General features: G+C 41.4%; 1 protein-coding gene across 2 annotated transcripts in view; it reads left to right on the top strand.

Annotated features, from left to right (window-relative positions):
• The window catches only part of SLC22A3 (solute carrier family 22 member 3), a 681,970-nt gene that overhangs the window by 542,580 nt on the left and 114,538 nt on the right, over window positions 1-24,852 (top strand). For both annotated transcript variants that reach the window (XR_014963047.1, XM_085611548.1), the window contains exon 6: window positions 7,072-7,169. Coding sequence is in view for 1 of the 2 variants with exons in the window: in XM_085611548.1 (XP_085467674.1) it covers window positions 7,072-7,169 (98 nt within the window). In the remaining variant the exon portion in view is untranslated. The remainder of the gene's footprint in view (window positions 1-7,071; window positions 7,170-24,852) is intronic.

The following is a 24,852-nucleotide window of genomic DNA, read 5'->3' as shown; positions in this document are numbered from 1 at the left end:
AAGTGCTATCAACCACGGCGTCTACGGACCGGCGCTGAGCCCCGGCTTTGCTATGGACCGATGGTTGCTGCGCGGGGGTAATTACTTTAGAGCACTCTACTCCAGGTCGATGGATGGGTCCCTCACGGGACCGACCAAGACAGCGGTACACGTGTGGAAGGCTGTTACGAACTCGCTGGGTTGGAAGGATAGGCTTACCCGCGCCACTCCGTTGTTTGATTCCGATGTGTTGGGGAAACTTTGGCACACGAAGGGGTTTGAGAAATGGGATCTGATTGGGATTTCCAGAGTGGGGGATCTTCGTGTTAAAGGACGAGTGAAATCGTTTGATGAGCTACGGACGGAGCACGATCTGGAGGCTACGGAATATTTCCGGTACGCACAGGTGCGCCACGCTCTGCGGTCCGTCCTCGTCGAGGGGGAGGCTGTGCCCGAGTCCTCTCCTTTGGAGGATTGGATTCTGGATGGCCATATGCCGGAGAGTACAATCTCCTTAATCTATAAGAAGCTTGTTAACGTCCGGACCGACCTCCTCCTCGGGGTGCGTGATCAGTGGACTAGGGACGGTCTTGAACTGGATGATGAGGACTGGCAGTATGCCATTTCCTCTCCTAAGGAGGTCGCGATCCCGGCACGGCTAAGGCTAGTGCAGCTTAAGATACTTCATAGAGTCTATGTCACGGGCCCCCGACTGATTCATATGGGTTTCTCCGAGGATGGTTTGTGTAAGAGGGGCTGCGGGATGGTGGGCACCTTCTTACATATCATATGGGAATGTGGTGTGATTGCGGAGTTCTGGAAGCGAATTCATGTAGTGATGCAGGAGGTCACGGGCTTTGCACTGTTGCCAGAAGCACGGCGCTGTCTTTTGAATGTCTGGGGTCCTACTGACTATGATGCTGCGCAGACTCAATGGGTGACCCTGGGAAATATGGTGGCGAAGCGTAATATTGCGCGACTGTGGAGCTCTCAGAGACCTCCCGCTGTGGAAGCATGGATGGAAAATATGGACTGGAGCATGTTTAGGGAGAAGACGGCGTACTGTGCCCGGGGGCGGCCTAAGAAATGGCATAAGATATGGGGGCGATGGAACCAGTATAGGGGGGATATATGTCTGCCCCCGGCCACTGAACCGTTGGAGGAGCACCTTTCCCCCTAGCCTTACTTCCAACTTGGGATTACTATGAGGATATTACGTTAGATTGCTAGTGCCTCTGCTTCTCCCTCATCCGCCCGATCGGTGGTTTTGTTCTGTGTTTGAGAATGGGGCTGCGCTCCCACCGGGAACTTGCACGTGTTTATTGGGTACACTGCCTTGCTTGTGGTATTTATTTTAGGTTGTTCTAAAAAAGGAACCTTTGTCTTTTCCTGCACCAGAGCTATGGACACTTCCATGTGTTGTCCTTACTTGGCTGCCGAACCTCCGGGATGTCGGCTGAATAGCTGTGTTCCAGATTGATATAAATAAAGGTTTTTAAAAAAAAAAAAAAAAAAAGGTTTTTAAACATTATGTTTGCCAATGCTTGTTTGCGGTTGCATTTAAAAGTGATAAAAGTTCTAAAATCTGAATCTACGGAAACTTCCAGTGGATTTTAATGATCATGATCTCTAAAAATTCATAAAAAGATGCTCTATTGTTATAAATTAGCGTTGTGTTTTTTTTTTATTGGTGTGTGATTGTCTTATTTTGTTGTTTGGTGCTGTTAAATGCTTTACACTTAAGTTCCTTTTGCCAATACTTACTGCTCACAGCCACAGCTACTCAGGGTTGAGCTAAGTTTGAGTAAATGGTACTTACTGAACCCAGAAAAGCCTCTACGTGTGTACTCCATGGTAACGCCCCACATCAATATCATGTAGTACACCCAGATCCTCACAGTGGTCTAAATGCAGAACATCCTGCGAATAGGGTGAAGGCTAGAGTTCTACATTGGCATAACCTGTGTTTAGGAATCTTAGCCTAAAAAGCTCTTTAACATGGGTGAATCTCTTGGTTCTGGTTAGAGGATCCACTAGTGACTGATCCCCAAACCATGTCTGGACCTTTTTTCTGACAGTCAAGAAAATCTCTTCTGAGGTGGATGAATCTGTCAGAACTACCTCCATAAGGTGTGCCGCTGGCACATAGGATTGTACCTAAAGAGTTTAGAATTGAATTGAGGGTGGAGAAAATAGTTCTAATAGTTCTAGAGAACTGTCTCTAAGGCCAGAGTCTGATTAAAAGTGGGGGTGGTGGCATCAAGCAGTCTCTTAGGTACCAAGGGACAGGGGATCCTGGAAAGCCCTTTGCACATGGGGGATCAGAGGGAGATGGGACAGCAAAGAACATTTTCAACATGGCCTGCTGAAAGGCCTCCATTTGAGGGGGTTGGCGAATGAGCCTCAAACTCCAGGTGGGCTCCTTCTGCATGGTGACTTGCTCCGAGGAGAACAAAGAACAAAGAATTGTGAAACATCACTGCTTACTCTACGACTAAGCATAGGAAAGAGATCACTTGTAGGAGGCAGAAGTTTTATTCCTCCTATGTCTCTTTTTACGTTTATTGTGGTATGACCCTTGGAGGTTAATTCACTATAAGGCGGTTGACCTGCAGAAGAGACCATTTAAGGTGTGCCTCCAGATGTTTAGACAACCTGGGGGCATAGTTACAAGGGCTTTATCATTAAAAGCCAATAAAGCAGAGATAAAACTATCGCCCTATTAACAAGAGGGTGCTAACATGAATTAGCGCATCTTAGCACCCTTTTACCCAACGCCTCCCTTTGCATCTCTAATGAGATGCAAAGTGGGCGTCACTGGGCAGTACAACCTTGTAAATATCGCTGATCTGCACATCGCGATATTTACAAGGCTGCCAACGCATTTTAGCAGACGTTAGTTTTGGGTGAAAACCTCTGTTTTCGCCGAAAACTAACGTCTGCTAAAATGCAGACTTAGGCATACCTAATATGGGGGTGGATTGTGCTATACAACCACAGGGTCGTATCAGCAAGGTTATCGCCGTTTTGCAGGAAACATCGCTGGAAAACCAGCGATGTTCCCTGCAAAACGGCGATTTCCCCGCTATCGCTGGTAATTATATCGCCCTGGGGAAACGCTTTGTAAATAACGCGCTAACAGGGCAATATAATCCAGCGATAGACGGCGATAAATAGAAAAGCGCTAAGCGCGCTTTGCGTTTATTTATCGCCGTCCTTGTAAATATGCCCCTTAGTCTCCTACTCTCCGGTGGCCTTTGTCTTTGTGGAAGCGCAGGACACACAGGAACAAGTATTATGCTACAAGTCCAGAAGAGGTAGAAATAATTGGTTGTTGCCAACGTACACATAAGGACAGGTGACGTCATCACTGTATGCCTAAACTAGAATCGTTTCTGCATGCTAGGCATTGTTTTGTGAATGCCTAAAAGAGCTGTATAGTAAATAACTAAGAACCAATTTCCTTGGTTGGTCCCTTCTATGCTATTCATGTTGGTACCAGGCCTTGTTTGTCAATCTGTAATATTATTCTGAAATGATTTTAAATGTTTACATATTTAATTGTTATTCTACTATTATTTGATTTGGTTTGTTTTAAATTAAGTTAATTTTAGTTTAAAAGTAAGTACAATAGAAAATTGAAAACTGAAACCCCTAATGCAAATTAGAATTAAGTGAGGGTTTTTGCACCACAAAGGACCCAATTTCCCACGTTTTGGTTTGAAATTTGCTAAACATCATTTTCATTATTGAAGGTTCACTCATGAGGAAATATACAGTGGAGTAACTGTGGTTTGGTAAATCAAATCATTGTATTGTAAATCGATTAACATCATTACAATTTGACATAAAAAAGAGGCAATCAAAGCATTCTCTAAAAACAACAGAAATACTATAAAGTTAATTTTCTTATAAGATTTAAGTTTATCATAATTGTTAAGGCCTCCTGCATTTCCTAGTTGCTAAATAGCTAGATCTATAATTTTACAAGAGGGCAAATGAGATGGTGATCTATTCCTTGAAAGCAGGGCCGGCGGTGCGACCGGTGGCACCGCACCGGGTGCTGACTTCTAGGGGTGCTGTGTTTGCAAGTTTATTATTATTTTAAAGCACCTGCTCGTTTCCTCCAGAAATTTCCAGGTGAAAAACCAATGTTAGGATACCTCATGTGATTAATGTTCTTCCTGAAGAGAGATGGAATTTTGGTTATTTAGGGTTTTGACTCACTGTAAGGTAGCACAAAGGGTTAATACTCCTGTTACAGAAACCCAGTACTGAACAGATTATAAAGTGCATAGAATGTAAATAGGTCAGTGGGTATTTGCTTTTAAAAGAGACATCATTTTGTTACTTGCAATTTATAAGTTTGAATCCTATATTAGGATTTTAATTTATAAATTGCAAGAAACAAAATGATGTCTCTTTTAAAAGCAGGAAACCAGGGACCTATTTACATTATATGCACTTTGTAATTGTACTGAACTATTAACTTTTATCAAAGAACTGCATGCACACTGCTACGTATAGATTTGAGCAAAGACTAATGTTGCATAAAGGATTAATTTGGGCAGAAATCTATTCTCATTATCAAAGGGAACCCCCAACTATGGTGTTCCATTTTAAATTCTGAGTATGTGCTTCTCTAGGCCAAGCGCTATTAAACTATACTGCCTATCATTGTTGATGCCATGTCAGAGCTACACCTTGTAGTCCTCTGTCTTATGTAACAATTCCTATACGATGAGTTACACACGTATGATTTATTGTGTCTGTGTAATGTGAGTCTAATGCAAAGTGCTCTAACACCCTACACTGGTATGAGTGGCACTATATATGCATCTGAGAGAGAGTGCTATATATGCATCTGAGAGAGAGTGGTTATGGGGATTTGGACACTGTTAAAGGGTGGTGGTGAGGGAATCTGTGGTGGAGGTGGTCATTGGGGGCGCCAACAAACAGTGTCACACCGGGCGCCACCAGCTCTAAAGCCGGCCCTGCTTGAAAGCATGCTGACATGCCTTGGCTACTCAACCAAATGTTCATATAGCTGCAATAGCGATTTCCATATGTTAGTTAGACCAGTACAAATGCAGATTAAATGCAATAGAGAATTATGGGGCATATTAGCCAGACCGGCGAAAACATTATTGCCATTTTCGTCGATAATGGGCTTGCTAATATGCGTTATAGAATTCCAATAGAAGCCCAGGTTAGATGTCCTGCACACCTAACCTGGGTTTCTATTGGAATTCTATAACGCATATTAGCAAGCCCATTATCGACATTTTAGTGGCAGTTTCCTGCCGCTAAAACTGCGATAATTTTATCGCCGGCCTTGCTAATATGCCCCACAATTTGTATCCACAAACCCTGCAGTGCTTATCAAAGTGTCTTTTGTCGGGGTACCTGCTTGCATTTAATTCAACGATCAGAAGCAGCTAAAATGGAATTGAATAAGTTCTGTTTCTGAACTGGTCTTTAGGTGTGTCAGAAGTTGCTCGGGTGCCAACATCTGTACGGAAGCTGTATTTACAAGATATCGCTTGACTAGCCCTTGATCTCTTCTTCTTCTCTTTCTTCTTTCCTCTTTTCTTTCTGCCTGTCTCTCTTCCTCGATTATTGTTCATTAGGGTTAGGACCTTGATACTCTTATAGTCGTAATAACCTCACCTTACACTTTTATATGTGATATGTTTACCTCACAAATATCTTATGTTAACCCTGGTACAGTATTATTCTCTGTATGTTCTTCTTGAAAAACAATAACAAATACTTTTAAATTCAGAAGATATTATTAAAGCTCTAGAGTTTCATAAGAGGCAATAACAGATTTTGATAATTTGTATCTTCTTTTTGCAATTGTACCCAAATGATTTTATTTTAGCTTGCACTCTTAGCCTTATTTTAAAATTTAAAAAAGCTGATATTCTCCATACTTCTTGAATAGTGAACTGCATTAAGAGTCACTCTTAATACTGATTGCATATTCAATTCAATTCAAATTTAGCTTTATTCGATTTTAGTCATTTAAAATCACAAAAGCATACATATTCATGAAAACAAGATAGATAAAAAACATTTGATAAAATACATTAATTTAAATACAAATATCTGTCATAAAGTGCAAAAAGTGCTTTCAAGTAAGTTGTATTAGCCTGTAGAGCAATGCATTCCTAGCGTTATGCATTTACACTTTTTCTAGCTCTCAGTGCATTTTTCAGAAAACCAGTCATGCCACATACAGATAGAACACTGTCTAAAAATTGTAAATATAAAAATGCTGGTTTACATTGTCTCCAACCTGCCAGTTTTAATAAGGGGAGAATCCAGATGCGTAAAATTTACAGAACAGATTGCATATTGTTTTATTGGTTATTTACTAGCTGGCAAATGAAAGTCTGCGGGCCCGATTCACAGAACTAACTTAAGACAAAATCCTAAACTTACTACCATTTTGGTATTCACAGAAGGCACTTACTCATTTTGGTATTCACAGAAGGAACTTACTCATTTCGGTATTCACAGAAGTTAGGAGTCCTAACTTTAGGACTCCTAAATGCCTTCTGTGAATACCGAAAGTCTTAAAATTAGGATTTTTCTCAGTTTAGTAGTAGTATAGTTAAGACTCCTAACTTTAGGACTCCTAAATGCCTTCTGTGAATACCAAAAGTCTTAAAATTAGGATTTTTCTCAATTTAGTAGTCCTAAGTCTAAATTTAGGACTACTAAATTGAGAAAAATCCTAATTTTAAGACTTTCGGTATTCACAGAAGGCATTTAGGAGTCCTAAAGTTAGGAGTCCTAACTATACTACTACTAAACTGAGAAAAATCCTAATTTTAAGACTTTCGGTATTCACAGAAGGCATTTAGGAGTCCTAAAGTTAGGACTCCTAACTTCTGTGAATACCGAAATGAGTAAGTGCCTTCTGTGAATACCAAAATGAGTAAGTGCCTTCTGTGAATACCAAAATGGTAGTAAATTTAGGATTTTGTCTTAAGTTAGTTCTGTGAATCGGGCCCCAAGTTTTTAGTTTGGCATATAAAAAGCATGCTATTGATTAATAATACTTGTTTTATTTCCAAACTCTAGTTGACAGTTTCAGATGATGAGGTCACAAATCCGGCCTTTTTCGATCTCGTTCGAACATCACAAATGAGAAAATGCACGTTTATCCTCATGTATGCCTGGTAAGCGAGATTTTTTTTAAAGTCTCATTTGTACATAACAAATATTGAAATGTTTTTTCTAATATTCTTGAAATTTCTAAAGCCTGTTATAATAATGACGAACAAACCAAAACTATATTATTTAAAATGAAAAGAAAAATCTGGTCTTATAGAGTTGTTCAGTTTTATGGAGTTTGCAAAATCTGTCTCGGGCAGATGGTGTGCTCAGACGTCCTTCTCCACTATTCTTATTTCACAACGAGAGAGTGATTTTTCAGAAAAAGGCCTTTTATCGGTATACAAAATCTACATCTTAGTTAGGCAGTGGTGGCTCTTCCGCTAAGGCGTTGGAGGGTCGCCCCACGGCTGTTTAAGCAGTGCACAAAAGAAAAAGAAAATGATAACAGGACGTTATTATCATTTTATTTTTCTATGCGGCACTCAGAGACAGGTGGGGGCGGGGCTAGGCTCAGTGACACCAAGCAGAGTGAGGAGTGGTTTGCACTCACTTCTCTAAATGCACATGACAGTTTCACCGCTATGCGCACTTGGCATGTTCTCCATTGGGCTGTGTTGCACAGTCCTGTGGAGAACATGCCCAGCCTCCCCAGGCACTGCCTGAGCGAACAAACAGGATGCTCCGACCAATCAGGATGCTGCGCTATCATTACTTTGGCTCCTTGAGGTAAGTATCAGGAGAGAGAGGCCTGATCTAGGACTTTAGCTCAGGAGTAGTGGATCTTCCCTCCAAGCTCTCTTGTTCCTTAGAAGATTATAAGAAGTTTCCGTAACACTTATGACCAACAGGGGGAGCAGAATGACCCCCTGAGGCAGTCAGCCTGCCAAGTAGTGGGCAAGAGCATAGGAGGAACTGGGAGGCAAAATTGAGCACTTGATAAGGGCGCATATGGCAAAGTCTGAAAATCAAACTGAGAAACAGATAGAAAAAGTAAATGAAAGCAAAGAGAAGTACAGTGAAAGCCCATACAGAATCCAGCGAATGAAAGAAACGGGCTTAAACCTAAAACATGGGGAGAAAGAAGATTAACAGGGACAAAAGCTAGTCACAGGGCACCCATGCTCAAAATCCAAGTAACAGGACAGGTTTTTGTCATGGCACAAATAATGACAAAGAAGCCATAACTGGGAAGCTAGACAGAATATTGCCAGTTATCAACACCTCAAGGGAGGTACTAGAGATAAAAAATAGACACTGGATTTAAGCCTCAATTGAGAAGATCAGAACAAACTTTGAAAAAGGGTGAAACAACTGAAAAGGCTATCAGAGACCTTCAATCAAGCACCTAGAACATAACAGTTCATATATAGGAATGTACACAATGAATAAGATTCCTGCAATACAGGGTGAAAGGGCAGTCAAGGCAAAACATCAGAATTGTGGGCCTCCCTCAGTAAGGTGACAGTCCTGGGTTTTCACCACCTGTCCCGGCAGATTTTGGCAATTACGGCTAATGACCCAGTTTTTAGAGGGGGTCAACTGAAAACTGTGAGAGGCACCTTTTAGGTGTTCTAAAGCTGTGCTATTTAGCAGCTGTTGAAAGTAAGCAATTTAATCAACCGGTATGATGATGGTTTTTGAAATTACATTTTATTTTATTTAACTGTGTTGCTGTGTTGATGAGAGCTGTCATTCTATCCGCTCCATTGATGTAAAATTGTAGTCGTTCTTCTATTTTTTCAAAATGTCCCGTTTTTGGTTCTTGAGATCTGGTTACCCTATCCCTGAGAGAATGGATGGCGTGAACATAGTGTGATTTTGGAAATCATGAATAGCAAAGGAGGTGGCACCCTAGAAACTCCCCAAATGTTATGCCTTTGAAGGCGCTCAGAGGGGACATGCTTAGAAATCTCCTCCAGAACTCTGGCCAAACCAATATAGAAAGGCCACTACATTACAGCAGTAGGGACATCATACTGAAAGATGTCCAAACTACAGGGAAACACAGTTGGAACTACTGCAGTGAGAACTTTACCTGAGTACAACGCCGTGGTCCAGCCACAAAGCTCCTCCCCCTTCTTAAAAGTCAAGAGTAAACTGAGAAACAAAGGCATGCAATACATGCTGATCTACCCAGCCACACTAAAGGTGATCAAAGAGGGCAAGTCCTGGGCTCTTTCCTGACCCAAAAGAATTGTGGCACTAGATGAAACAAAATACAGCACCTGAAGTGGTTGAGCATATGCAAGAACACCATCTTAGAAGGAGGAGGAGAAAAACACACCAAAGGCCTGAGGGGGAGGAGTTGGAAGCATCCATGATGGAGCAGATACAGGATGGCAGAGAGGCAATCATTGCTGTCGTGTCTCTGAAGTACTACACGCTGAGACCGGTAAGTGGTTACTTGATTCTTTATTTCTTCTGGTTGTAGCTGTGCCCACACATACGTCCGTCTCCTCTGCACTCATGTCCAGAATGCCCTCCCCACTCCCCTGACCGGAGTGGTGTCCGGTTCCTGTCCCCTCCCCACCAGTCGGGTACAGGGTCCTAGTGCCGCCTTTCCTCAGGTCACTACATCTCCCCTTTTGTTGCACAAAAATGACAAGAAAAAATGGCGAGAGAAAGAGAGAGAGAGAGAGTTAGAGAGAGAGAGAGAAAGAAAGAGAGAGCGAGAGAGAGAGAGAGAGATAGAGAAACGTTTTGTTGTCCCCATCATTACATTTCTTCAATCAATCTTTTTGGTCTTTTACTCACTCTTCTTGGACAAGGTCCTTCCTTGTCTTTCTGCGATTCCTCTTCTTGTCCCTCACCGTGGTCTGATCTTCTTCCTTTGTTGTCCATAGCTTCATGTCTCTCATCTGTGTCTGTGTTCACTGCTGCTGTGTCCTCTCCGTCTTCATCCACGATCTTCAGTCCCTTGAAGTGTGAACTGTTCCTTGTTATTCAGTAGGGGCCTCCTGCTGCCGTTATCATAGGCCCTTGACATGTGTCACTGTTAACGGTTCCTTTGAGAACGGACTGTATGATTTTCTTGGTTGCCGCTGACGCACCACCACTGAGTGCCCTTGCTTGAGGTGCGACGGAGTGGCATCTCGCCTGGCGTCTGCATACGCTTTCAATTTCTCTTTGGCCTCATGGTCTCTGACAGCAATGCTGCTGTGCTCTGGTGGCGCCGTTGCTTCTAGTTGTGGTAGCCTCGTCTTGCTTGTTCTTTCCAGCGCTAGTTCAGCGGGGCATCGTCCCATGGAGCTGTGAGGGGTGTTTCGATAATCTCTTAGTACTTGACAGAGTGCTTGTCCTATTGATATCTGCGCCAGCTTTGCTCTTTGGACAGCCTTCTTTATGTTCCCCATGAACCTCTCCACCATGCCATTTGCTTGTGGCCACAGAGGTGTTATCGTCCTGTGATGAATGCCTAGGTAGTCCATGAATTTTCAAAACTCCTCCACTGAGAATGGAGGGCCATTGTCAGTTTTTAATGTTTGTGGGGAGCCCAAGGCTGCAAATATATCGTCCAGTATTGGCAGTGTTGTGCTTGATGATGTCGATGAGACTTGTCGCACTACGGGGAATCTTGAATATTCGTCAATGATCATGAACAAGTAGTTGCCCATGTCTAGAGGTCCATAGAAGTCTGCTGCCATCATTGTCCACACTGCCCCTGGAAGTTCCGACATTTGTAATGGTTCAGGCTTTGCTGGCTGCCCTGTTGTTTGGCAGATGTGGCAATTTATGATAGTGTCCTCCACCATTTTGTCTAGGCCAGGGAACCATACTTTCTTCCGTAGCAATTCCTTTGTCGCGACCATGCCTCTGTGTGATTTGTGTGCCAAGTTTACAGTTTGTCTACGAAGTACACATGGCATGACTATCCTTGTTCTTCTTCTTATTATTCCGTTTACAATCTCTGATAGTTCTTCATGGATCTTTTTGAATGCTAACATCTCCTCCTTGTTTACTCCTTCTTCCATGGTGCTGTTGTTGTTGAGGTGTCTCCATCTCTGCTGTATTGTCACCCCTTTCACCGCTTGCATTGTGGCATCCATCCCTGTTTCTTACTCTAGTTCCACTATCTGTTCTGTTTTCACACAAAGTTTAGATACTCTTCTGCTATTGATGTGTTCTCAGGTGCCTGAAGTAAGGGATGCCGTGACATGTAATCAGCCGGGTTGTGTTCTTTTCCCGGCTTGAAATCATACTCCATCAGTCTTATACCCCATCTCTCAATGCGAGTTGGTATCTTTGCATTTGGATTGCCATGTATTGTCACCAGGGCCTGATGGTCAGTTACGATGGTGAATGGTTTCCCGTAGATGAACATGTGGTAGTGTTCACATGCCCATACCACTGCTAGGCTTTCCTTTTCTGGCTGCGAGTATGCCCTTTCAATGTCAGACAGACTTTTGCTTGCATATGCTACAATCTTACTTGGAGAGTCCCTGCCCGGCAGATGTTGCACTAAAATTGCTCCTAATCCGACCGGGCTGGCGTCCACCGTCAGCTCCGTGCATAGTAGTAGATCGAAATAGGCAAGATGATCCACAGCTTTTACAGCGTGTCTGATGGCCTCAAATGCCCTATTGCATTCTTGTGTCCAGATGAATTTCTGACCCTGCTTTTTTAGCTTTTGAAGTGGTGTGCTCATAGTGGCGAAGTATTTTATGTATGGAGCACAGTAGCTGGCAAGCCCAAGAAATGACCTTACTTTTGCGACGTCTGTTGGAGGACTCGCATTTTCCAACGTCTCTACCTTACTGGAGTCCGGTCTCATTCCTTTCTTGGAGATGATATGTCCGAAGAATACCAGTTAATTTCTCCCTAGTTCGCACTTGTCTTCATTCAGGGTTAGTCCTGCTTTTTCCAGATGCAGGCATACTTCCCGCAAAGCTCTGTCATGCTCCTCATCTGACTGACCAAACACCAAAATGTCGTCACTGTAGTTCAAACTGTTCTTTACTGGCCTTATTACCTGCCTTATGGTCTCCTGAAATATTTCTGCTGCCGATGAGATGCCAAAACTCAGTCGTTTGTAGCGAAACAGGCCCATGTGTGTGGAGAATGTGGTAATATACCTTGATTTTGGGTCAAGCCCCAGTTGATGATACCCTTTACACAGGTCCAGCTTTGAGAATCAGTGAGACAGCTGATCATGTCATTGAGGTGTGGCCCTTGGTGTCTTTCCCTTTCAATCGCTGTGTTTGGGATCCTCATGTCTACACATATGGGAATCTTGGATGTGTTCTTTTTTTGAACTGCCACTATTGGAGACACCCATGGGATCGGCCCATCTGCAGGCTCTATTATGTACTGGCTCAGCAGGCTTTGTATTTCCTCTTCTACCTGTGGCTGCAGGTGTATGGGCACTCGTCGGTGATGCTGAGCCACAGGTTTAATTGCCTCATTGATGTGCTGTGTTATTTGTCTTCCTTTTAATTTGCCTAGGCCTTGTAGTATTGCCGGATAGTCTTGCAGAATGTTCAGTTTCTCTGACATGTGGTATGTCATTGCGAGGAGACTCATCACCTGCGCCGTGTCATTGCTTAGCAGACATGGTGCTGGAATGTCTCCCCGTAGCACATGTATTTCTTCTTTGCTTGATCTCGTCTTTGTACGTCAGTGTCTCTGTAAACTTCCCCATGTAGACCACTGGTTTCTTCGAGCCCCAGGTGAATACATCAACAGTGGACGGTTATAGTGACGGTCTTACTTTCATCTTTCATGCGTTTTTCTTGGCAGCGGCGCAGTGTTTTCTTACTTCCTGTTGTTTCTAGTCATGCGGTTTGTTTGCTCCCCTCTTCTTTCTTTTCCCAGTTCCATCTGTCTTGCATGTGCTTCCACCCGGGCCATGGTCAGTATTTTCTCTAGCGTGGTCGATTCTTTCAGAATTCGTGTACGGAACTCCACAGACTTACAGCCTTCAATGATGCGCAGTCGAATTGCCTGTTCATTGTCAAACTTATCGAATTCGCAATATGTGACCAGTTTTTGCAGTCTTGTTGCAAAGTCGTCGAGGGACTCCTCTGCTCGTTGACACGCGGTGTTAAAGGTGTACCTTTCGAAATAAATGTTTCTTTGCGAGTCAAACATATCTATGAGGCACTTTATCGGTCCCTTGTATGTTGCTGTTTGATCTTGGGGAAATGTTATTAGCAGGTCTTCCACTTCATCTCCTACGAAGTTTAAAAATAGATCTGTGTGTTTGGCTTCTGCGATGTCTGTGGCGCGCATGTAGCGTTCGGACTGTCAAATCCATCTTTCCCACCTGATACCTATCTGTGGTTCCCATAAGCTGAATGGAAGTGGCCTGCGAAAAATGGCCTGTGTGCTATTCTTGTCACTTGCAGCATCCGTCATTTTGTTGACGTGCAGGTCTTCGTCTTTATGTGGTGCTTAATTCCTTTGTTGTATTCTCTCCTGTTTATTTATTTATTTATTTTATTTTGTATTCCGTTCTTTTCACTCTTTGTTGTTGAACTATATTATAAGTACCCACTTTAGTATCAAACATGGTATATGATTGTTCATCTTTCCCAGAAACATGTTATTTGTCAAATCATGAAAGCGCACATTCACCAGCAGTTATAGTAAACCTAACAATTTATACTTTCCATGTATACATTTTTGACTCCACCGTTTATCCACAGTAATAAGCATGAGTAGGCTATACTGACCATAAACGTCCTTTATGCTTTTAGTAATTCTGAAAGCATCAAGGCACTGTACAATTCAAAACAAAGACAATAACAGAATGTTCCAATTATTATATTATTTTACATAGCGCTAACTAGACCCGAAGGTATCATAGCGCTTTACATTTTATGTGATAACGTTTACAAGAGGAATATGAGGGGATTCATAAGAGTTCATAGTTGAACAATACAGCATTAAGGGCCAGATGTACGATCGTTTGGGGGTGGCTTGTAAAAATGCTATTTTGTGAGTCAGTATGTACCATTGTTTTGCGACCACCTTTGCGGTCACAAAACACTTGCAGTTTATCACCTACTTCAAGTTGGGGGTAAGTCACTCAAAAAAGGGAAGTGGTCCCCTGGGGACCCCATACCTTGTGTGAATGGATGCAAAAATATTTTTTAAGAGCAGGCAGTGGTGCCACTGACGACTGCCTACTCTTACAAAACGAAACAGAAACGTTCATTTTTCTTTTTTAAATGCATCTCGTTTCCTTTAAGGAAAACGGGCTGCATTTAAAATGTAAAAAGCAGCTTTATTGAAAAAGCAGTCACAGATATGGTGGTCTGCTGACCCCAGCAGGCCACCATCCCTCCGAATGATGGTCACTCCCAATTGGTCGCAAATTGCGACCTGCCTTATGAAAATTGATGAGGCAGGTCATTTGCGACCCCATTAGGAATCGCAAAAAGTGTCCAAGACACTGTTGTACATTTCATTTTGTGAGTCGCAAAATGTCGCAACATGCGACTGGCATAATGGAATGGTCATACATCTGGCCCTAAGTGGTTATAAAGTCACCCTAGACAAGGACGTATTGAGAAATGGCCTCGGGGTTAGAATATAAGACTGAAAGAGTCATGGGTCCGACTTGAAGAAACTAGTCAAAGAAGGAAACGTAGAACAGCTTGTGCACGTGTTGAACATTTTGTCAGCCTTAAAGCACCTTCTTCCATGCCCAATCTCCCATTCTGGCACATTAGTGTCTTAGCCTCTGATCCAGGGCAAACCCAATATATTGATCAGGGTTAAATATTCAATAATTCACATACTTTGGCCCATACTCATTCACCCAAATCCCAGATGCGCTGGGGTCAAGTTTGTTAACTTTGCCTCAATTTTACTCTCACTATTCAAGTTAAATCTTAAACATTTGCATATTTGCGTAATCTGAATAATCTTAATCGACTTTTCATCTACTTGGTCGATGGACCAATTAGTTGAAGAGTTGATGGCAATGGAAATTCTCAGATAAACATCTAATCAATATAACTGACTAAATAACCACAGACTCTCAGTGTGATTTAATAATTGTATCTAGTAATTAAAATTGCTCATACCAATTATTACAATAAATTCAAATGCTGGAGACTTCGTGAGAGAGAGCAAAACGTTTATCAACATAATAATGATACTGTCATTTCAAATATACGTTTCAAAAGAGTGGGCAGATGAAGAGACATCAGATACAGGTAAAATATATCAGTAACCCCTTCAGCGCTGCGCGGATTCCCCCGCGGTGCTGAAGGGTTCGAGCGCGGGCGGGGCCATGACGGAACGGTTCCGTCATGAGCACAGCTCAACCGATGCTCATGACGGAACCGTTCCGTCATGAGCATGGAAGGGGTTAAACTGTCAATCGGAGGGATAGATGAAGAGACAAAAGGAACAGAAACAGAAATATGACTGCAAAATGGTTTCTGTAATGCTAGATTTAGATCATATACAAACTCAATGGATCTGTAAGGGAAAACTACCACCCAGGCCTAGGTAGTAGTGGGAACCCCCGGGACCAAGAGTCAGGGATCAAAGACTCAAGAATCAGGACAGGGACAGGACAGGAAGTGCTAGGCCTCTCTGCAACCCGACGATCAGCGGTGCACCCCTCACTCGGACACCTTCAGCCTATGCGACCTGCAGCAGCTTCTAACCACACCCCCAATGCACCTGTTCTTATACACAAAAACTACACGCCCATCCCACAGTAGTTGCTGTATCCGTACTTTCTAGCTAAAGGATTGGTTAAGTTCTGGGGGTGGGATGTCACTCAATGGTGAAATCATTCTACTCTCGACTACACTATTGGTCTAAACAATTTTTACAGAGTCATCAATTTCAGCTTCTCTCTCACGGGTACATATGCAACATTTTATTTTACAGTTAATATTTTCAACAACTTGATTTGCGTTCACATGAAGACACTGGCTTTGGCTGCTTGACAAATGTTCCGTCCTTCACCAGGTCACGCTTTCTCAGCTTGTTCAGTGGCTCAATCATGTGGTCACATGGTTCCTTCGCACCCACAATTCCACCCGCCCATTATGTAGTCAACTTAGTAAGATGGAGGATTCGTTCATTAGTGAAAGAACGGATAACAGACATTTATTAATTATGTGATAATGTATTTTTCACTGCTTACCACCCACCTTAGCTCTACTTCATGTTCTCGGTTTTCCTAGCATAGCAATAGCAGGAAAGCAGCATTATTTATTAGGATAAAGCAGCACATGTCATTCCTTTTACTACATATACATGCGGTCTTGCCATGCAAAACCTTCTTAATTCATACTATACACAAGATTATTACATTTCCGGTTATTTACGCATTAATTCTGGTTAATTCATGTATTTTGCAAAGCATAGCTTCCCTTGTGTACTGTAAATGTGCACCTTAGTTGTTCTAACACTACTTACTGTTAGTCCGTATTATAGGGGTTTTCGGTTTAGCAGGTTTCTTTCGCGAAATCCTGCTCCATCAATTCCCCCTCTGACGGCTTTTATGAGCCATCATAAATACACACCATATCGAGTGCCACCTTTCAATTTATCTAGATCTTACTTTCTTTCTCTTCTTTTATGGCACCCTCATCCAGCTTTTTCATTTTCTCATAGTATTCTTCATTTATCTCCTATAATTCTATCTCTTTCTTTCATTCCTTTTCTATTATTCTTTTTGTTTGTTCAATTTTTTCTTGCTTTTATGCATCTACAACACTTATATGCTGTTAAGATTACTAGAACTACTACTGCTACAGAAAGTATTGGGATTATTATTTTTCCTAATAAACTACTTCCAAGTTTGAAAACCACTTACCTACTGTAGAGAAACTCTTAACAAGTCTCTCCCAAACACCCTCAACCTCCAGTTGTAATTGTAATTGTGTAATATTTCTAATATATCCTTCTATCCCTTTACTTTTATCCGGGATATAAGAACAGCAGTGTTGACTTTTCAACATGCCACAGACTCTACCCTCATTTGCTAAAAGAATATGAAACGCAAGTCAATTTTGCAAAACCATTGATCTGATTGCCACCATGTAGGTATCAATCATCAGGAAACCACCAGCAGTATCTGTTGATAAATGATCAACCACTGTGGACAGGTTTCGAATTTTGTGTGATTTTAGAACAACTCCAACTGAGGGTATCAGTGCACCAAAGATATCACCTACTATTTCTGAAAAACGTGCTCTCTTACTACGTATTAGTCCTTGTTTTATTTCATTGACACAATTGTCTTCACGGTCTACAAGATAACATTTTAAAAAAACAATTCCAAAATAACAGCTCCCATACCAATGTGCAGGTAACCTATAATAGGCCTTCTTGCCACACACATAATAGATCCCAGGGAATACAGGATCCGTTCCACCCTTTAATCCCTAACCTCCAGTAATTTGGAAAGTATGCTCACATGAAATAATTGTTATAATTAGGCTTTGATCTTAATAAGCATAGTTTCCCTTTCTGTGACCAGTCCAGGGACATCGCAACGTACGTCTCACCCTTCTCATAATTTCCCTCTCTAAAGGCCCATGGTGGTGCCTGTGATTTCTGTTCATCAGCCTTCTTCTGGAAACTTGCCCTTCTAATTTCTTCCACATACAGAAATATTTTCTCTACAAGATGCAAACTACACATTAAATTGTTCTTATAGGCATGTTCTACATCTAATTGTTTAGTGATATGGAAGAACTCTCCCATATAGTGTGCATTTTTACCACTAATTACCTTTTTTAATTCCCTTACAATTGGTACTTCTGAAAATACTAAATCTACATCAGTATATTGATATTCTAGCTTACCTGTCATGTATAATAGGCTGCTAAGGACACTACAGGACACACTATATGTTAGTGACAGGTGGTGATAGGTTATACCTTCAGAAACAGACGAAGGTAATTTCATGCAGACATAACAATCACTCACATTCATAGTGTCAGTATACTCACACAACGGCTTTGTAAAAACATTTAATGAAAAATCACTAATTGATTGGTCATGATGGAGAATACTTCCATCCCATTGTTCTTTGTTAGTATTTACAGTTTTTTCAGAAACGTCTTGCATTCCTTCAATTGACACATCATTAGTATTGTTACTGACGTTATTCACATCAAAGGTGGGCATGACAACGACTAACACAACCCATATAATTGTTAATAGAAAAACACTACATAAACAGGTTTTAATACATATACATTTTAGACTAGATTTTGGTTGCCCAGTCAATTCTGTTTCTGCCATTTTGTAATACTACAAAATGCAAAAATCTAAAAATCTCTTAGTCTATATCCTAAAGAAATATCGGAAAAATCTATATGAACTCTATTTCTAAAAAAAAGAAAAATCTCAAAAATAAGGGTTTTGTGTAATCCAATACTTAATGATTTTCTTCTTCACCCCTTCTTCTTTTCAGTCCTTTCGGTTTCTCTTGAGTCCTTTACTTATTTTCATCTGACAAATTTTTTACCTTCAACTCTTTACAGTTCCTTTTAAGGTGGTCTCAGTTGGTAATCATCTTCCTTTTCAATGTCACTACTGTCGTGTTCTTCACTTCAACCTAAACTTTCAAATTCTTCCAAGATAATGTAGGTCCATTCTGGAGCTTTGTAATTTCTACATGGAATTCTTGCTCTTTTGATTTTCGGGGTTTTCTTCCGGAGATTTCTTGTTCTGTTTGACTTGAGACTTCTTCCAACATGCGTCAGTCCATGGTACATCCTGGCCATGTGAGAAAGTAATGAACCTAGTATTATTGGTCTTCCATCAAAGTAAACCCATACCTCGTCATCTGCATTTTTCCTACAACCTGATCTACTTCACTCTTCTTTTTCCCTATCACTGGTCTCTTCCTGCATTTGCTTTATTTCATCCCAAGTCTCAAATGTGGTTGTAAGCATAAGGTGGCGTTCGGTATTTCCTCTTTCAATTGATCTGTTTATGGCCATTTTATTTTGGGTACAGAAACACATTAATTGATCCGCGTATCTGTTGTCTTTTGTCACATTATCATCTCCTGATTGATGTGCAGCACATTTTACAACTGCAATTCTTTTTGGTAACTGCAAAGCTTCCAATAATTCCTTTACAGTTTTCCCATTCCAAATTGGGGACCCAGAGGATGTCAAGAATCCTCTTTGCATCCATAGTTGACCAAAGTCATGTACGATTCCGAATCCGTACTGACTGCCGATGTAAATTGTTACTTTCAGACCCTTTGCCAATTTACATGCTGTTGTCAAAGCAATCAACTCTGCAACCTGAGTGGAGTTGATCCCTTTCATGCAAGAAGCTTCTAACGCTCTTGCTAAAGTGCAATCAGCATACCCAGCACACAATTCACCCTTTTCATTTCTCAAACAAGATCCATCCACAAACAGCTCACAATCCCATTCTTCCAAGGGTTTGTCTTCTGCATCAGGTCATGGCTTAGTACAGAGTTCATGTTCTGCTTCCTCTTTCATCTCCTCACATCTCGAATTTAGTAACAAGGTAGCAGGGTTCACAGTAGTGCACCTTACCAATGTCACATTTTCAGCACCAAGAATCCCTCTTTCATATTTAGCCAGCCAACTAGAGGTCATTTGTTGAGTCCGATTCGAGTTAAGAGGATCTCAACAGAGTGTGGTACATATACTTTTACAGGGTAGCCCATCACAATGGCTTCACTTTGTTCAAGACAAGACAAGACAAGTGGCGGCTACTGCTTTCAAACAGCCTGGCAATGCTGCAGCCACTGAATCCAGGGTAGCAGAAAAATATGCCACAGTACGGCGTGCCATTCCATATTTCTGAGTTAAAACTGCAAGTGCACATTCATCTCTCTCACAACAGTATAATGCAAATATTTTAGAGTAATCCGGCATTCCCAAAGCAGGCGCTTGACAAAGACTGTTTCGCTACTAGAAAATGATTCCTTGCTCTTTTCATCCAACACAATTGTATCTTTCACACCCTTTCGTGTTAACCTCTGTAGAGGTTTTGCAATCAATGAGAAACCACAGATCCACTGTCTGCAGTATCCAACCATTCCCAAAAGCATTTGCACTTCTTTTTGATTTCTGTGTCGATTCATTTTCTTGATCGCAATGATTCTCTCTAGTGTCACCTTTATGACCCCCTTTTCAATCTTGTGACCTAAATACTGAACTTCCTGTCTACAGTATTGTAATTTAAAGGGTGACACTTTATGTCTTCCTTCTGCCAAATGGTTCAGTGAGGCAATGGTGTCTGACACACATGCTTCTCGTGTTTTTGATGCCACCAGTAAGTCATCAATGTACTGAACCAACACAGATTTTCCAGGCATGACTAAGGTCTCCAAACATTTTTTCAAGATGTGATTAAAGATCGAGGGACTCTCAGTGTACCCGTGAGGAACTCTGCACCATGCCATGACATGGTTTCCGAACCGGAATGCAAACAAACATTAGCTTTCCGGGTGCAAAGGAATGGAGAAAAATGCCTGACACCAATCAATGACAGTGTACCACTCAGTATCGCAGGGAATTTGGTAAAGAATTACTGCTGGATTTGGCACTACAGGACTACATGGCACTACAATTTTGTTCACCTTTCTCAGGTCTTGAACTGTTCTATATTTCCCACTGGGCTTTTTGATTCCAATAATGGGTGAGTTATTTCTTTTAAAAGCCCCTGTTCAATCATTTTGTCAATCACATGACAATCTCCAGCAATTACTTCTGGACTCATTTTGTACTGTGGGGTATTGGGGTATACAGCACCATCTTTCACTGTAATCTGAATTGGATCCACATTCTTCATTAACCCAATCTCTTTTCCTGAAAAATCCCACACATCTGTTCTCACTGTACCCTTTAACTCTTCAGGCAAATCTTCCTCAGTTAGCATTGAATACAATTCACTCACTTCTGACTCTCGTTGGGCCATCAATACCTAGTATTCAACATCTTCATCAGGTGTCATAAATGCAACACCACCCGTTGTGCAATAAATAGTGCAATTCATTTTGCACAACAAATCTCTGCCCAAGAGATTAAAGGACTGGTGTCACATACCACAAACTTATGCATGTCTTTGAAATTTCCAATGTGGACCTCTATTGGGTGCTTTGACAGGAGTTCTGATATGTTTATTTGCAACGCCTACAACTTGGATAGTTTCTCCAGAGAGGGATAGGTTTGAAATTTCTGCTGCTCTCACTGTAGAACGGGTAACACCAGTGTCCAACAAGAAGGTGATATCTTTACCTTCTACCTTTCCATCAACAAATAGACCTGACTGATCTACCGCTAAAGATGCGCCAAGTACGCACTCTTCCTCCACCCTCAGGCACCGTCATTGAGCTGAATCCGAACCACTCTCATTGCAACGCACCAAATATTGAGAAACCAGTAGATTCTTAACAAACTGCTCTTCTCCTCGGAATCCAGAACTTGTACTGTACATCTGCATGTGAGCATTCACATTACAGGGGATAGGTGGTTGTGGCACCTGTAACTGTAGAGTAACTACCTACTGCGGCTGGTGTTGACTTCCAACCACCTCATTCTGCATCTGTGAATTTAAATTTTGATTTGTTTTGTTACCCTTTTGTCCAGATCTACACTCGTTCTTCCAATGTCCAAACTTTCCGCACGCAATGCAAGGAAATTTCTTTTTAGCTTCCTCCTTATTCATTTAAAATTTCCCCCTACCTCCACCGTTTACCTGTCCGGTCTGATTCTGACTTTGTTGTACATTATTCATTTCTTGTTGCTGTTCTGCCATTTTCACTTGTGCCGACATCATTTTTTCTTTTAACTTTTTTAGCCTTGACTCAATGTCATCACAACAATATTTTGCATACCTCAAAATATCATCTATTGACTTACTCTGCCAGCAAAGCATATGCTGCTGTATCATGGCACAAATTTCTGGTTTCAATCTATATACAAAGCGATACACAAAATGTCCCATACCTTTATCTCCAATATTCTCAAACTCACTATATTGCTTAAACACCTGTTACAATCTTTCGTAATATGCGTGCACTGACTCTTTGGGCTCTTGGGTTGTCTGATCAATCTTAACCCAATCTGTTTCTTTGGGGGAAATCTTTCCCTTCTGTTTTTGCATCCCTGCGGTATTCATCTTTTGGCCAGTAGACAGTAATTTTACATTGTGTCCACAAATCAGCTGGAACCACTATCTCAAAAAGACCATCTAAATCTTTCAACAACACTTTTGAAACCTTTACAAATCTATCCACTTGTTTATACCATTCAACAGGCTTCTCTCACAATCTAGGAAAATCATTTGTGAATGGCAATATATCCTGTCTAGTCTAAGGCACATGAACATATCCACCACCTGGAACCTCTCTCATGGGACATGCCCTTTCAACTTGTTCAGTTTCCTTTAACGAAAACATGGAATTTCCTTTACCAGTAGTCTCTTCTTTCTTTTTCATCCATTTACTTCTCCATCGCTCTACAGTTCCCCATTTCTGTAAAATGTTCATTAATTCCTTTATCTTCGTCCTGATGTATTTAAACTTTCTAAATCCTTGTCAGTAAAAGCCATTCTGTACTTTTTCTGATACATTTTTTACTTCTCTATGGTTATGCCAAACTCACTCGGAACCTCCAATAATTCTTCATGAAAGTTCTTCGCTCTCCAAGTAATACTTTTACACAAAAACAATAACTCTTCATCACTATATGACCCTAGTCTATCTGGGCTTTCCGTACCAATAATCATCTCTTCTAAATCTACTTTCAATTGGCTCACATTTAAACTCTGTGGTTGGGCTTTTGGCTTAGTCATTTCCTTTATCCAAATTGTTAGATCCTCTGGGGAGGGACCTGCTGAACTCCCTGCTATTGGAGTCAAGTTCGGTCCCATTTTTCTTGGGTCTGATTGAATGCCTCTTCTCAGGGGTTCTGTTAATTAGTCACCAACCGGTAGTTTTTACAGTGTATTATTGTGGTCATCCTGTCTATTCTCATTTGTTACCGACACTGCTTCATTCCTTACACTACTTCTTGGAACTGACAATGTGTGCACTTTTGGTAAAGTTGAATTTTCTCCAAATAATGGTACCACAGGACCAAGTGTCACTGGCACTGTTAAAGCTTCTGCATTTAGATTTAGCTGATTTATTTTCTGGACATTTCCATTCTAGCCTTATTTAACAAACTCATTTCATTTTCTAGCACTATTCTAGCTATTTCCGTAACTTGAGGAATCAATGGAGTCACCATTTGTGGGGCACTTGGAGTCACCTCCCCTGAATTTTCTTCATATGGCGGAGGTCTTTTAGTCATCATATCTTCCAACAATTCATCATCAGATTCATCCAAACTTTCTCCCATTGTTTCTATATTTTTCTTTTTCTCCTTACACTTTGTACCGGTCTGGTTTCCTACTGTTAAAACTGGATATAGACCTTCGGTCACTACAGCTCTTCTCCATCTTTTCATTTGATCTTCTCGCCTCTCAAATGGATATTCAGGCATAAAGCCTCTGAATCTTCTACCACTTCGATCTTTTTCCTGCTCATAAGCTTCCACCTCCCATTCCTCCAACGCTTCATACTGGGTAAGTCTCGGATTTGGCTCTAGCAAGTTCATCCTGGCTCTCAAATTCTGTAAAATCCTTAAATTAAATGTGCCAAACTCAGGGAAAGCTAACATCCCATCATCCTTCGTATATTTCATCCAGTTCTCTAACCAAACACATGTATGATAACCTCGCTCCATCATCATGTAAGATGCAGGCGTCTTTGGGGGGTGGAATCCGAATTCCCTTTCTTGTAACAATTGGTTTGACTTTCTTAAAACATTTTTTTAATCAGACCCATATTCAGACTTTTCTCTTAATATTTCTGAACAAACAAAATAACAAACTTCTCCGTAATTCTCCTTTCCCTATTTGCTAAATTCTGTCCTATACCAACGCCACTCACACCAACCAATTACAGCCCACTACGTAACTACAGTGTTATCCAATGTCAGCGCTTCTCGTGCTTACTACCCAATCACAGCTCTTTTCACACCCCCTATCTGACCAATGCCAGCGCGGCCTTTGTGTGTGACGTCAGTATTCCTCCTTCTACTGACCCTCCCTTTACAATCTGCTCTCGATATACGCCCGCTGCTTTGTCCAATACCAGCGCGGCACTTTGTGACTTCAGTATTGCTCCTTCTACTAACTCCTCCTTTACAAAATCTTGTGACACAATATTTCTGAGTTTTTCTTATTTCAAAAATCTGTTAGTGACAACATAAAAAGACAATGCTACAGAGGGCGACATACCAGCTACCGCCCCCGAGTTACTCACCTAACCAGACACAGCAGACCATACCACCACAGTGCGAGACCAACCAGGAGATGACACCTGACCCACTGTGAGATAATCTACCTCATGGGTTAGATATATGATGACATCGTGAGCCTTGTAACTGTATATGATATCCAAATACTTGCAAATGTTTGTTAAAATGCATTATTGCTGAAGTCTTAAACAGTAACCTGTACTGTAAAACCCCAATAAAAAAAATGTAAACAAAAAAAAAAGACAATACTACTTTGTCTGCTCCACTAAATAAAGAGATAGTCTACACTCTTTCAGGAGATCCTCACACTACAAGTAATAATAACAACCAGCGTTATCTCACTTCTCTAACAAGCTCCGGGGAGACCTATTACTCCTTTAGGATAAAACCGAGGTATCACACGAGGACCTTTTGACATACAAAAAGGGTGCACTGTTACTTTACCCGGAGATACTGCCAGTGTTTCAAA

The sequence above is a fragment of the Triturus cristatus genome, chromosome 6 (assembly GCF_964204655.1).
Source record: "Triturus cristatus chromosome 6, aTriCri1.1, whole genome shotgun sequence".
NCBI classification, from domain to species: Eukaryota; Metazoa; Chordata; class Amphibia; order Caudata; family Salamandridae; genus Triturus; species Triturus cristatus.
Note: the sequence above shows the minus strand (reverse complement) of the source record. Positions and strands in the feature narration are given on the sequence as shown.